The sequence below is a fragment of the Seriola dumerili genome, unplaced genomic scaffold (genome assembly GCF_002260705.1).
Source record: "Seriola dumerili isolate Sdu_G_001 unplaced genomic scaffold, Sdu_1.0 BDQW01000040.1, whole genome shotgun sequence".
NCBI classification, from domain to species: domain Eukaryota; kingdom Metazoa; phylum Chordata; class Actinopteri; order Carangiformes; family Carangidae; genus Seriola; species Seriola dumerili.
In genome coordinates this window covers 1,683,811-1,697,812 of record NW_019174295.1, presented here as the reverse complement: position 1 = coordinate 1,697,812, position 14,002 = coordinate 1,683,811, and the positions used below count along the sequence as shown (strand labels likewise).

The window sequence follows — 14,002 nt, the reverse complement described above, 5'->3', positions numbered from 1 at the left end:
GCTGGAGCCAGCATTGCTTCTGGGTGGCTATTTCCTCACGTTACAGCTGAAGGAGTCACAGCCAAGCATGGACACACTGCACTGAAATCTGTGACACCTCAGTTCCAGTCACCACTGCAGTAAATGTAAATGCACATTCTAAATAATGAAAAAGTTAAGCAAAGTGTGTTGGGCTGAATTTTCTTTTTTTATTAAAATACAAAGATGAAAAAGAGAGAGGACTGCAGAAAATACTGTCTCTAAAGACAGCTGGTCTGGAGTCTTTGGACCTCCTTCTGCATGGGTTTCTTGTCCTGTACAAACTGTGCAAACAGCTTCAGATCGAGGGTTTGCAACTACTAATCCATTTAAGGATAATTTAAGAGAAACAAGCACAGCTGCAGTACAGAGTAGTTTCAGGTGACAGAAGTTCTTTAGATTCACTTTTGTGACTTTGAAAGTTTTAATTCAATTTCCACGCATTTATATATTAGTGTAAAAGACTGGTAACCAGTATATTCTATTAGCATATTTCTATGTAACCAATAATAGTTAATTTTTTTCTGTATCTGGCGTCAACTGCTTATTCATGTTGTTGACAACAATACTAACAGTTACATTTGTGAAGGACAGCAGGTCTGAAACCTTGAAAAAAACCCTACAATTTAATCACTAAATTTATATTATTCCATTCGATAGAAATGTGTGGTTTAATTTATCAAATCACTTTTTGCTTTCACCATCATATTGGCTTTATAGAGGATGTTAAGTCTTTTCCCATATGATGTAACAATTCACTAAAGCTTCTATGCTTTGAATGGACACCACCACAATACTCTAAATGAAGGAGCGCTCTCGCTGTTCTGGAAGCTCATGGTGCAACAACCTCATAAACACTGTATGTTCCTTTTTTTGATCTAATGTTGGACGACAGTTCTCCTCAGTAGTATTTAACATTTGAATATTCATTGAGCAGATTCTGACTTATCAGTTTATTAAGTCTCAGCAGCATTGTTGACTCACGGGTCTAACAAAACCTGTAGTACCTTAAATTGCCTGAGACAGGTTTTTGACAAACAGAATGATAGTTTCAATATTAATTGGGACCAGACAAGTCAAATAGCCAAAGAACCAGAGTCCGCTTCAGTGTCCACCTCTTTTTTTAAGTCCACAATTCAAGACAAAGGCTGCACTAAAAGCAGCAAAGATGTGTGGTCGTCTCCTTCTTCTTCTTCTTTTGCCCTAATTTTGAGCCACAGCAACTGTATCCTTTGTAGTCTTGCATATTCCAAAATCCACTGTGCACTGGTCAACTGGTCGATTTTGAAGTTGGCAGGAACTGACGACGACTGTATTGTGACTCCTCTGTAGACTGTCGTGTTTGGTGAGGGAGCACAGCTTCAGTCTACAAACCCTCAGCCCTCTGAAGGACACAGAAGGACTGTTTAGGGAGGCACACCTGAAATGAGACACAGTCCAAGACATGTGCAAGTAGTCTAGACTCTGGTAGTACAATCTTTTTTTGCATCATCTGATTACTTTATATCGGAGTTCCTTGAAAGCTCAAAGCAATGTTCAACAGCTGAACTCCCAGCTCTGCCTGCTGCCCTCCAAGTAAGAACTCGGCAGACAGCTCTCTGTAAGTGCTGCAAACTCTGCGCTCATGAACATCCTCCCTATGAATTGCATGTTTCCACCTATGTCGCGCCTCACCGTACAACACGACTAAAGATCTGCGAGGAAGATGCACAGCTACACGGACTTCCTCTCCTAGTCCCAACTCAGGCAGACCCTGTTCAAGCGACATGGTTAGTGTAGTGTTTGATAACATGTTGATGGTGACCAGGCGCTCCCCCCACAACCAGGAGTCATCTAGGTGTGGATCGATGGAGGAGCCTCGCTGAGGATGGTAATCCAGATTGCACTGCTCCACTGGTTGGAAGCCTGCTAGACTTGGCTCTTGCTGCATCCTGAGCACTAGTTTTTGGCTTAAAGCAGGGAGTCCACTGAAGCCGCCCACACGCACTTTCCTTTTCTTGAAGTTCACTTTTGGACCAAAGTCCTGCAACAATAGGAGAGGAGAATTTTGTTTATTTCATGATTGATAGTCACCTTTGACTCTCCTGTTAGTGTTGATATATCTATGTGAATGGGACAGGATACACCTGTGTCAGTGTCTGTGTGTGTGTGTGTGTGTGTGTGTGTGTGTGTGTGTGTGTGTGTGTGTGTGTGTAATTAGTGTCACTGACTGAATAAAACATCCCTAAATTATAATGACCCTATAAAATGAGGATAAAAATTGTGGCGTACTGACATCAAGTTTGCGAGAATTTACATATAACCATTACACATTTAAACAATGTTTTAATAACAAATGTATTGATGTTACACACATATTGGGTATGTCCTAACAATTTAGATTTATATGTTATAATCTGCAGAGTTAGACAAGCAAATACTGATTTTCATTGGACCATATGCTCCACATTACCTGTTTCCTTCGACCAGACTGGGACTGATTCCACACATCCTGGTCCATCGTGTTTATCAGCTCCCTCTCCTCCTCTTCTGATATGAAGTTTTCCCACAGGAAGACACCAGGAAAGGGGAAGGATGCAGCCTCAGCATCTTTGCAAATGGCAAGCCCCGTCTCAGGATTGTAGTGGAAATGATGTACAACCTTCACATTAAAAAAAAAAGTATAATAATAATATTTAATAATATTTATTATTATTATTATGTTACATCTGCTCTACATTACCAAGACATAGCACTCTTGATATTGTCTTGATGATGAACCACAATTTTACTGTATTGAATTAATGTCTTTCTCAAAAAAGGTGCTCAACTTTAGCCACTTCCTGTCTAGGAAGTGAAATGTAAAAAAGTCATGCAGTGAAGCAGCATATGTCTACAGTGTACTGACATAAACAAAAAGCAGTGGTGTAATGTACCTAACTACATTTATTCAAGCATTGCATCAAATTTGAGGTACTTGAGTATCTTCTTTTCATGTAACTTCTTATTCAACTACATTCATATGATTGCTTTACAGACTAAGGTTTTTTAAATACAAAACAGCTGAAGTGCTTATAAGATATGATGCTTTGTTATAGATTTTACGTCTCAACAGTATGTTAAGCTGAAACCATTAGTTTATCCATTGATTTGTCAAGTGACAGAGAATAAATTTGTGCTGTTGATTGAAGTAATTTTTCATGCAATATAAAAAAAAATTCATGGCTCTGTCATTTCAAATTTGAGGATTTTCCACATTTATTTTAATAACTAAAAAAACAACATTATTGGTTGACAAAACAAGACGTTTGAAGGTGTTGCTTTCGGCTCTGGGAAATTGTGATGTGCAATTCTCACTATTCTCAAGATCAATCAAGCTCATTAGTTTCGGTCCTATATAAAAATAGTTATTAATGAGCTCCACCTCAACCAGCTGCAACAGCAAAATGCTGTTCACACATTAACGCACCAGTAACAGACATTTTACTACATTGAATACTCTTGATTTTGATTTCCGGACTGTAATTACACACTTCAACTTGAATGATATTGTCAATGGAGGAATTTTACTTGTAATGGTGTATTTTACACTGTGGAGTTAATGCTTTTATTTAAGTAAAGGTTCTGGTTACTTCCTCTGCCACTGCTTTCTAGTGGGCACATGGCAATAAATGTGGAAAAATGCAACTAGGTAGCTTACTGCGGGGTGGCTTGACATATCAGTGTGTCTTGTTATAATGAGAACAGTTGGTAGTTAAAGAGGTAAGTCAGCAAGTATTTTTGTTTTAGAAGTTATGACCGTAGTTCTGTAATAACTGTTTGAGGCAGGATGGTTTGTCCCGTGAGGGCACCCGTACTAAGTTGCGAACAGTGCTAGCAATGGTTGCGTCCCTTTGCTGCTGATAAAAACAAAGTAAAACATAGTTTTCAGTCGAAAATATTTACCTGAGGTTCACTCGCCTCCAGCTGTCCCTTTCCCTTAAACTTTTCACACATGAGACACCGCCGGATGCCTTTACAAGCACATGAAGTAACACCGTCACTGCGATCAGGTGCCATCATCCTGTAGCTTCTTCTGTTGTTGATAGTTGGCTAACCTACTAAACAGAACAATATCGCCACCTAACGGAGCCTGTGTGCTCATTCACCATCAACTGCATGAATTAGTGAGTTTTTGAGGATTTTAGACAAGAAAATTAAAAGATGAGAGGTAAAAGTATTTTTAATAGATGAGAGTAATTTTTTTTAACCATCCAACATTTCTACAACAAGAATTGAATCTATAGAAACAGCAGTATCTTATAAAACAATAACTAAATAAGAATAAAAATGTACAAATTGATAAAATTAACAAACATAATACGAAATAACATAACAAATAATACAATATAAGGACAAAGATTTAAGGGCTGACCTATAGCAACTGACTGTCTAGTTTCTCTAACTGACACGACACACACTTTCTGTGTTAATTACATAACACAGGGACAAAATGGAAGCAGTTTGATAAAAAAAAAAACTCAATAACACAAGACATATCCACAGAATAAGATCAAAAAGTCTTAAAACTAGAATGCCAGGGTCCATGGTCGAGACTATTCCATAAATAAGTGTATTCGATAGATAGAGGATAGAGGACCTGACATAGTTGATATAGTATTTCTAATTATATTATATAGACCTAAATGTTCACCAGGGTGTTTTGGGGGGCCTCCGGGGGTCTTTGGCCACAGGGCATTTGTCTGGTTGGTAATCCAGCCTTAATTGGGGGCAATACAATTTGCCTGGCAGTTGCTGCTCAGGGTAAAAAAAACACATGATATATTAACCACGCCCACCGGATGTACGTAGAGTTTCCCCGGGAAAGCTCGGTTTCTACAGGGGCAGTAAGTTCACTGAAGTCGCTGAAGTATTGGTAAGCTATTTTATCCACGAGTTTAAAACAAAAATCATGAACCTGATGTTTTCTTATGTAAGTTAACGGTTTGGACGTTTACTAAAAGTCAAGAATAATTGGGTTATTGTTTATAATGCGAACTTATTGGCTTATATACACAGAGAGTGGAAGTCGGTGCTTCCAGCGTGGCTAGCTAAGAACTGCTGTTTCTAAGAAAAACATTTCGCATTGAATTAACAAGATTTACCTCAACAAATATAACATAATGTGACATGAAAACAGAGTTTATATATGTATCTGAAACGCTATTGTTAGTATACTAAAGCTACAATTATGACTCAACTTTTTGAGGGTTGTTTGGTTATTTGTCTAAGTAAATGACCCTTTTCTGTGTTAACTCTCTGATATACATTCAGTGAAGGTGTGTTCATATTGCAGGAAACATTTTATTCAAACAGATTCTATAAGACAAGAGAAAATGTAAAACAGAGGAGCATCCCAAGCAATGTACCATAGAAAGGAAAACAATGACACTCCACTGTAAATATTATATGTATTAGAGCAAGGAGATTTAAAAGAAGAATGAGAGTCCAGTCATTTTATGTAAGGCAGTCATTTTGAAGAAAAGATGAGCAATGGCAGAGTTTTACATGGTTGACTTGTTAAAAATCCATAGTATAGTAACCAAGTGAGACAAAGAGACCAGGCCTAAACATAAACAGTTCAAGGATCACTGTGTCTTGTATGACTGGTGGAGTTGTGTGAAACCGTCAACAGGGGGTGTGTATTGCCGCACCCATGTGTCCTTGTGTGCTTATAGAGCACTCTTTACTAACAAAACAGAGATCTGCCCATCGAAACATAACATTAGTGGTCAGATACTCTGTACGGTGCCTTTTAATACTCCTACAATTAAAGGGCGAATTACCAGAAACCAGTTTTTCTGACTTCAAGGTTTTGAATTTCTCACCAGCAATGTGTGAGTGCAGTCAAGGTGTGGTCAGCAGACCCCAGTACATTTATGGGTACAGAGCACTTCTGGCCAGCAAGATTCAAGGCTGGGTTTGAACAGAGGTTAAACAGACAACATCACACGCAGACATTATTCTTTCTTTAACTCTGTAATACTCCATCCTTCCTCTACAGTTGTTTCTCTTTTTGAGTTGTGTTCCACCCTACGGATAATCAATGGAGAAAATAACTGAGAAACTTCTACTGGAGAAAGGCTCTCCACAAACCAAACAACTGGAGCAAATCAAGACACTGAAGTAAGCATGCTTTTTTTCTCTCCTTATGCCAGTGTTTGTTCTGAAAGTCTCAGCTAATGAACCCTTTATTTGTATGTGTTATTTAATGCATATGAGTTTCAAGAAGTCCCTGACTTGAAGATATTGTTTATGTATGTGATTGAGGAACCCCAGTGTTAACTACAGTTTTGAAGTAAATAATACTGAGGTAAAAAAGAAAGAAAAGTTGCCACAGCGGTCTTAAGATAATCATTAAGTAACCCTGTATTTGATTTGATTGCACACTATGTTGACCCGAACACTAACTTCACACTCTCTGCTCCTCAGTCTATCTAAGCTGGGGCTAAAGGTTCAGGACTTGCCAGTCAAGCTGCTCTCCCGTCTCCAGTCCCTCGAGCGATGGGATCTGTCTGGGAACGGACTGCAGGAGTTGCCCAAGAACCTGAAGCTGCCTGCACTTCGCTACCTGGACCTCAGCGACAACCAGATGGAGGATGTTACAACTCTGGAGTCTCTAAGCAGTCTGGAAGAGCTCAAGACGGAGGACAACCTTTATATCACTGTGAGGGCTTACAGTAATTCTTGAGCAGAAATGTCATGTTCACACTCGTCTTGTCGTCTCTATTATATATTAAAAAGGACCATACCATTGTGCTAATTCATTCAATACAAATCCTTTTTATGGCACAGTGGGTTAGTGGTCAGCAGTGGCCCCTCACTGCGAGAAGTTTCTGTGTTTAATTCCACGAGCCGGCTGAATTGCATTTGCATGTTCTTGCTGTGTCTGTGTCGGTCTCCGTCCACAGTTCAAAGACATGCAAATTTAGAATTGAACCCTCTGAATTGCTTGTAGCTGTGAATGGTTGTCTGTCTATTATGTCAGCTCCGGCTCTATCTGACCCGGCATTAGCATGTGTCTTGGGTGATCCAGTCACAAGTGGACAGCTCATCAATTCACACCTGGCATTAACATGTGTCTGGAGTGACCACTTGTGATCGGATCTCTGCTCCAAATGCAAATGAACACGTAGATAATTTCCATTTGCAAAGACTGACGTCATTTTTTTTCGGGCCAATTTCACAGGATTGAAAAGGAGTATAACTTTGCATTTTTATGCACTCCTCAGTAGGTCTTAGGCTTGATAGTTAAAGTTGCTTTCCTTCCTCAGGTGAGTGATAATTACAAGCTGATGGTGTTGTTGCCCAACCTGAGGATTCACAACGGTAAAGATATCGGTGCTAATGCCCTCCACCTGCGCGGCGTCTACAGTGAGGTCCTGAGGACGAGGGTATGAAACTACTTTCTTATTTTGACTGTTGTGTCAGTAATCCAATGTTTACTGCAGGCTCTTCCTTCTGTCACTGTACAAACTGTCTTTGGTTATTTTCAGATAATTGCACTTTGGGAGAAGAGCTTCACTCTCCCGGATCCCATGACAGCAGAGAAAATGTCCACCTTGGAGACAAACTTTGTCAACACTGCCCGTCAACAGATTAAATTTGGACCCAGTTCAGTCACTGACTTCACCAAATGGAAGGTAAGTTCAGGATGTTACAGACATTGTGAGTGAGATTTTTCTTGTGTTGCCTTCTGTCATTTTTAGTAACTGTTTCTCTGTTTGGTTTCAGGTGGAGATTCTCGCTAAGGAGTTCCTGCGTTCTCTGACAGAACCAAAGACGGAACCGGAGAGCAGCGAGTCTACTGATAAAAAAGAGAACTGTGTAAGAATTTGAAGGATGACCTGTTTTAACATGATGTCTGTAGCAGACCTGACTGAATGGTCATTGTGATCCTCAAACTGCACAGTGCTTTCAGAGTGTATTGGTGGCTTCCTCCATACTGCTGTGTTGCTGCTTCAGCTCAGTATAGATCCGATCTGGTGTTTCGGGCACTGGGCAATACTGAGAAAATTCAAACCTCTGTGCAGTGGTGCATAATGTATTCAAGAAACAGTATAGAAAATATATGATGCTGAACCTGTAAATGATTAGTACTGGAGTTGGTTTAAAGTTCATACCATGTATTTGTTTGCTATTCTTCAGGAAATCTCTACTCCCACGAAGAGGAAAAATACCACATCAGAAATGGACACCAACATAAGCCTGATGCCTCGCAAAAGGCTGCGTGCAGATCTCCCAGTCTCACCAGCTGGAGACAGTCCTCGCAAATCTAGCCTCCGCCTCAAACCTCTGACTCAGGCCGACACTGTCAGGATGAGCCCCCGCAAGACAGTTCAGCCTCCCTCTACCCCCACCAGAGGGCAGACACGGGCAGAGACACCCAGAAGAGCCTCAAAGGTGCCACAAACCACAGAAGATGGAGCTCAGATAAAACAGAAGGAAGATGTCAACAAAAAAGCCACAAAACTGCAGAGAGACACTGATATGCTGCCTACATTACAGAGCTGCAGCAAGACACAGGTAATGTAAATACAGCTATTAAATACTTAACCCTGTGTTATTCTTATGCCATTAAAGTTTGTGTGTTCTGTTTTTGGAGCTCCAGTAACTTTAATCTTTTAAATGTCTATGATTAAATCTTTTGATCATAGAGCAACCCAAGATACCTCAACAACTGTTGTCCAGATTTTCATGACAGTTGTTTCATGGTCCCCTAAGGAGAAATCCAAATGTTTTAGAGGAAGGATCAGAAATGACTTTTTATTTAATTTCATATTTACATTTTATTATAGTATTGTATTTTTAGCATGTTTGTCCACTGCTTTGGTTCAGACTAAAATATCTCAACAACTATTGGATGCAAAACCTGCAAAACTAGCTGCACTTTGTGTTTAGTGCTCACACGCTAAACTAAAATGACTGTTCTTTCCATTGTTCAACACTGAATGCCCAATTTTTGGTATCATCAGAATGTCATGTCATTAAAGTCCTTTCCTCCCATTGCTCTGCTATCTCCCTTTCTCCATCTTCCTGTTTGTGTACGTTTCCTCCCCTCTGCAGCCACTGTGTCTGAAGCCTCTGCATGTCCTCCAGTGCCACAGTAAACAGGACAACTCTGAGGATTTCTCCACCCAGCTGTGGGCCTGTGCTTTCCAGCCGCTGCCAGATTCCACCGGTACAGTTGACCATATTCAGAGAAACAGTTCCCTCACATTTATCAGGGCAGCCACAAGGCCTTTTTAAAGGAGGTTTAAATTGTCCAAATGTAAATACATTTCAAAGGTTCTCTTATAACTATGTTCACAGGAGGAAAACAAATAAACTTCTTTTCTGTTCCTGTATTGACAGGTGGAGGAAGCCGTTTGGTTGCAACCTGTGGTGGAGACTCACTCTGTGTGATTGACTGTGAAACGGGGATGGTGATGAAGAAGTACAAAGTTCATGGGGAGGTCTGTTCCATTTATTATGAGATAGGTTTCTGATAATTGCAAGATACATAATTTATAATTAAAGGAAATAATCTCCCTGATTTTCTTCGGTGAGTGTTGTGTGCTCATATTATTTAGCTGTTCTGAATTAACTTAGCACACATAACATATCAATTTAAGTTTAGATTTCTTATTGTGAGGATTTACAGGTCTATGGCAGGTGTGATAAAACTGTTGCAGCACAGGTGGCATTATCTCTGGATAAAATTGACTTTTCATATCACAAAAAAAGCTTTAGATTTTTGTCTGATGTTGTTTGTATCTGTGTTTTCTTCACCACAGGAGTTCTTCTCGCTGTCCTGGTCCACAGTGATGATGTCCAGGGGAGGCGGGGCCTCGGCTCAACATTGCAGCATCCTGGCGGCAGGTGGAAAGAGAGGACTGGTCAAATTGATCCACCCCAGAAACAACGTAGCCTACGGGGAGTTCAGAGCCAGCCGCAAGGCGCTGTCTGTCCTCCGCTTCAACCACCACCAGGGAAACTTCCTCTTCAGTGAGTCATGGTTTCTTCCTACAGATAAACAGCCAATATTAAGAAAGAAAGGTAGAAAATAAGGTGAATGGCACTATTTACCCAACAGAGTCTGAATTGAGGCTATGCATCCTGTCTTGTTGTCCTTTTGCACCAGCCACAGTCGGTTCATGCCTGACTTGACATACTTTACTGTCCTTTCACAAACAGTCTCCATGTGTCGCTAGCAAGCATTTATTCATCCTTCACCTTTCCTCTCGCAGCGGGATCATACGATAACAAGATAGTAATGTGGGACATCGGTGGAGTGGACAGCCAGTACAACTTCAAAGTTGTGTGAGTATTTCTGCTTGAATAATTCACTAGCTAGAAATTTGTCTTTAGCAACATTTTGATCAGAAAGTTAATACTGCTTCTTTTTAAATTGTTTATTTAATGTTGTTTTTAGCTCTATTAGTTTCAGTTTGCACTGAGGGGTATGGGTACATAACTCATATGGTACATATATACATAGTTTGGACAGGTCTTTTGATTGGAAAAAAATACACGCCTGACATCTTGTTACATCATATTACGCGTAATACATACAGTATCTTCACAAACTTCAAGTTCTTTGCTAGAATTAAAAATAATATTTTTGAAGTCTTCGTGAATCTCAGCTGAAGATGATGTAACGGGTCCAGGACGGTAGGTGAGAGGTTCAGGCAGTGATGTTGAGAATATTTCTGCTCTGTGCGTCCCTCCAGTCAGCTGCTGGTGTTGGAGATCAGTGCCACCCCCCTGCACATCTGCCTCGCTCCCACTTCCCCCAGCACTCAGGTACTGACTGCCTGTGAGGATGGCCTGTACTGCTTCAACACACAGCTCGGTACCAACAACAGCACAAAAAGGTAAAGACTTTCATTGTGTGTGTTCTTGTATCTATGAGTTTCGGTTTGCTTTGAAGAGCTTTAGTTAGAGTGGAGGCAATATTACAAAACGACTGATCCAGGCCTTTTAAAAAGCAGCAGATACTTATTGTGTATATAAGAATGCATTAGGACTCACAATGGTCATTAATTAAAGATTCAAGGACAAAAAAAGCTTTAAAATCCATCATTGATACAACACACTACTCACCTCGTGATGCCTCTCCTTCTGTGCACCGAAATGACAAAAAACCTTTTTGTTTTAAAGGTGAAACATGTTGGAATATGAGTATAGAATACCACAATGAAATGCTGACGTTACAGTAGAGTGTATAATGGTTTTCACAAAGGAGACATTCTTTGTTTTGATTCAGAAAAATTTTAATTTTCACCTGAGTGAACTTTCTGATCTGTTTGTTCGGCAGTGACTAACCTTTAGATTGGATTGGTGCTGACACTGGGTTTGTTGACTGTGTGTAAAACTGAACGGATAGAGCTGCCGGTATCTTACGGTGTGTGATGTTGAGTTTGACTTCTCCTCAGTCGGTCCAAGGAGATGGAGATAACTTTCCCCATATATAAGAAGGAAGACAAAGACCACGACTACCACACCGTTGACGGCCTGAGTTTTCTTACTGATGACATAGTGGGTAAGTGATCTGGCAGTATTTATAAAATATGACCCTTGCTCATATTGTGCCCTCTTTTTTTTTTTAATTCATGCCCCTAACTTTTCAATTATTTCATTTTTTTTCTCTTCTGTCGCACTTCTTCATTATGATCCTTAAGCCTCCAAAAACTACATGCATGGTTCCATTTACCTGTGGAGCTGGAGCAGGACCAAGGCTCAGCGGCCTGACAAGAAGAGCATGACAGTGTGTGCTGTGGTTCTCGCTGAGCTGCAGTGGACCAACACTGAGATTCCCTACCTGGCGCTCAACACCTGTCCGGGTAAGTCCACATCTTCGAGCATCGGCAGAGCTGCATTTATCATTTTGCTTTTGATCTTCAATCATCTGTTGTTGCACTTGGAGTAGAAAGGGGGCGCCAAAGAGTTCTGGCCAAACTATATTGCCTGCAGTTCTAATAGGAAAATAATTTGATACAAGTGGTACAACCCTGCCTTCAAACGTCAGCACAAGGACATAAGTGCTCTTCAAGCTTTGTTACAGTGTGTTTATGCTTCAGTCCGGCCACAAGCCAGTGACTCAGTTTGAGGCTTGACCAGAGCTTTGTGTTTGAGTGGCAGAGAAAAAAGCCTTTCTGAACTCAGTTCGATGATCTGCTTTGTGTGTGTGTGTGTGTGTTCATTCCCCTCTCTTCAGGCCAAGCCTACATAGTGTGTGGTGACGACAAAGGCAGGCTGTGGACGTACCACGTCACCAAACTGCAGAAAAACAGTTTCCAGATGGGGAAACCCATACTGCCCACTGAGGTAGCCTTCTCCTCTCAATGTCTTTTTATTGATAGTAGCGACCGAGTTATGTGCTGATATCTGTTAACACAGTGACATTACTAAAAAGCAATCAGACAGGTTGTAAAAAAAAACCCAGGTTGACCAAGATTATTTGTAAAAGAAAACAAACAGTAAACAGTAAAATGACTGTCCAAAATCTCCACGGTAAACATCAGCTACAATTTACAGACTGTTCTTTGTTTTTTTGCAGGTGTTAGAGTGGCCGATGCCGGTAAGGAAGGGCCTCAGCCAAGTAGAGGGCCCCTCCATCAACAGCGTAGCAATGGACCCTGAGCTACGCTACCTGGTGGCCCTCAGTGACAAGAATATGGTGATAGTGTGGAAACGGGAGGAGTCCTCCTGAGCAGCACAGCCATGAGACTGTGAAGTGACTTAAAGGAAGTCAGGCAGATCCTAAGGGTTTTTGTACTGGAAAAAAAGCGAGTACCAAATGTTGGTATTTGTGAGGTAGTACTTCAGATGCAGTACTGAAAATGTGACGGACCATTACCTAACTCGTATGTCAGAATAAACAACCAAACTGGGTGTTTTTCTGAAACAATACACATACACCTCTGTCTAACAGAGACAGACTGACAGATCCTCTCTGAGATCTTGTTCTTTGATCATTTTCTTCCGTTTTTGTGGAGAAAGTGGCTTTTATGATGCTGCTGCTGCTGCAGTTACATCTGTCAGCAAGTAGCAGCCAGATAGGTTGAAGGTTTACAGTAACAATATTCTTTATTTTCTATATGAAAATATCTCATGTTGAGAAGTAAAACTTTTAATTTGCAGAATTTTATAGTGAAGAGTCACTACTGTAGGTGATTAGTAGTATAAACAAGGCAAGAGAATTACTGATTGTGGCACACAACTATTTTTTTAATCTATTTTGAAAGTTTATTAAAAAAAAAAGATCCAGATCAGATCCAAAAACCACAAAACATGCTATCAGTTAAAAAAAAGTATATGTAATCATTCCACATAATAACTCAACTCAACTTTAAAATTGTCAGAAAATGTGTAGCAGACCATAACAACTCTATTTAAGAGTGATTGATTATACAAAATAAAGTAATTGGCCTCAGGTATGTTCATGTTAGATCTTGTTTTATAGTCTCTTTAATGTGTGGTTTTATTTGGCACGGTTTAATTTCATGCTTGCAGTATGATTCCTAGTTGTCTGCCTCATTATTAAATTATGAACTTGTGTTCAAGGAACCAGCATGGAAATATCAAGATATTTGCAACATTTAAAAGGTGTCGCTCATAGTGATAAACCCACAGATAAATATCACCAGCCTCTGCAGTTTCCTTCAGCCCACCAGTGTTTTAGCATGTTGCAACTCATTGTTTTGATTGTTTTGGTTCCCTATCGTCAACCTCATGTCAAAAACAAGATCTGATAACACTGTACGATACCTGCAGAGAGACCGAACGGCAACTAGCTGGAGAACATGGTGGAGCATTTAGCAGCTAAATGCGGGTTTAATAAGTGAAACTAATTTTCAGGAAGTCTGTTTTTTTGTGCAATTTATGATTTAATATGTTCTTTTTCTTTCATTTTCAAATGTACATGTTTTTTTTAACAGCTGTATGTGAATGAACCTTGGCTTGGACCGTACTGTATACTGTT

General features: G+C 40.1%; 2 protein-coding genes across 3 annotated transcripts; one reads left to right on the top strand and one right to left on the bottom strand.

Moving 5' to 3' along the window:
* Positions 1–179: 179 nt before the first annotated feature.
* On the bottom strand, positions 180–4,060 carry alkbh4 (alkB homolog 4, lysine demethylase). The gene is made up of 3 exons (XM_022738800.1): positions 3,943–4,060; positions 2,471–2,659; positions 180–2,041 (listed from the first exon to the last, which is right to left on the bottom strand). Exons 1-3 carry the CDS (start codon positions 4,057–4,059, stop codon positions 1,520–1,522), a joined length of 828 nt encoding a protein of 275 aa, XP_022594521.1. The 5' UTR covers position 4,060; the 3' UTR covers positions 180–1,519.
* On the top strand, positions 3,708–13,228 carry lrwd1 (leucine rich repeats and WD repeat domain containing 1). Of its 2 annotated transcripts, none has more exons than XM_022738797.1 (16): positions 3,708–3,759; positions 6,041–6,162; positions 6,469–6,703; positions 7,311–7,430; positions 7,533–7,679; positions 7,771–7,863; positions 8,185–8,562; positions 9,103–9,217; positions 9,391–9,491; positions 9,813–10,023; positions 10,266–10,338; positions 10,749–10,892; positions 11,454–11,560; positions 11,700–11,861; positions 12,236–12,345; positions 12,578–13,228. In XM_022738797.1, exons 2-16 carry the CDS (start codon positions 6,083–6,085, stop codon positions 12,728–12,730), a joined length of 2,229 nt encoding a protein of 742 aa, XP_022594518.1. In that variant the 5' UTR covers positions 3,708–3,759; positions 6,041–6,082; the 3' UTR covers positions 12,731–13,228. The 2 variants fall into 2 exon arrangements, with proteins under 2 accessions (XP_022594518.1, XP_022594517.1); XM_022738796.1 differs by lacking the exon at positions 3,708–3,759 and adding an exon at positions 4,865–4,912.
* Positions 13,229–14,002: the final 774 nt, after the last annotated feature.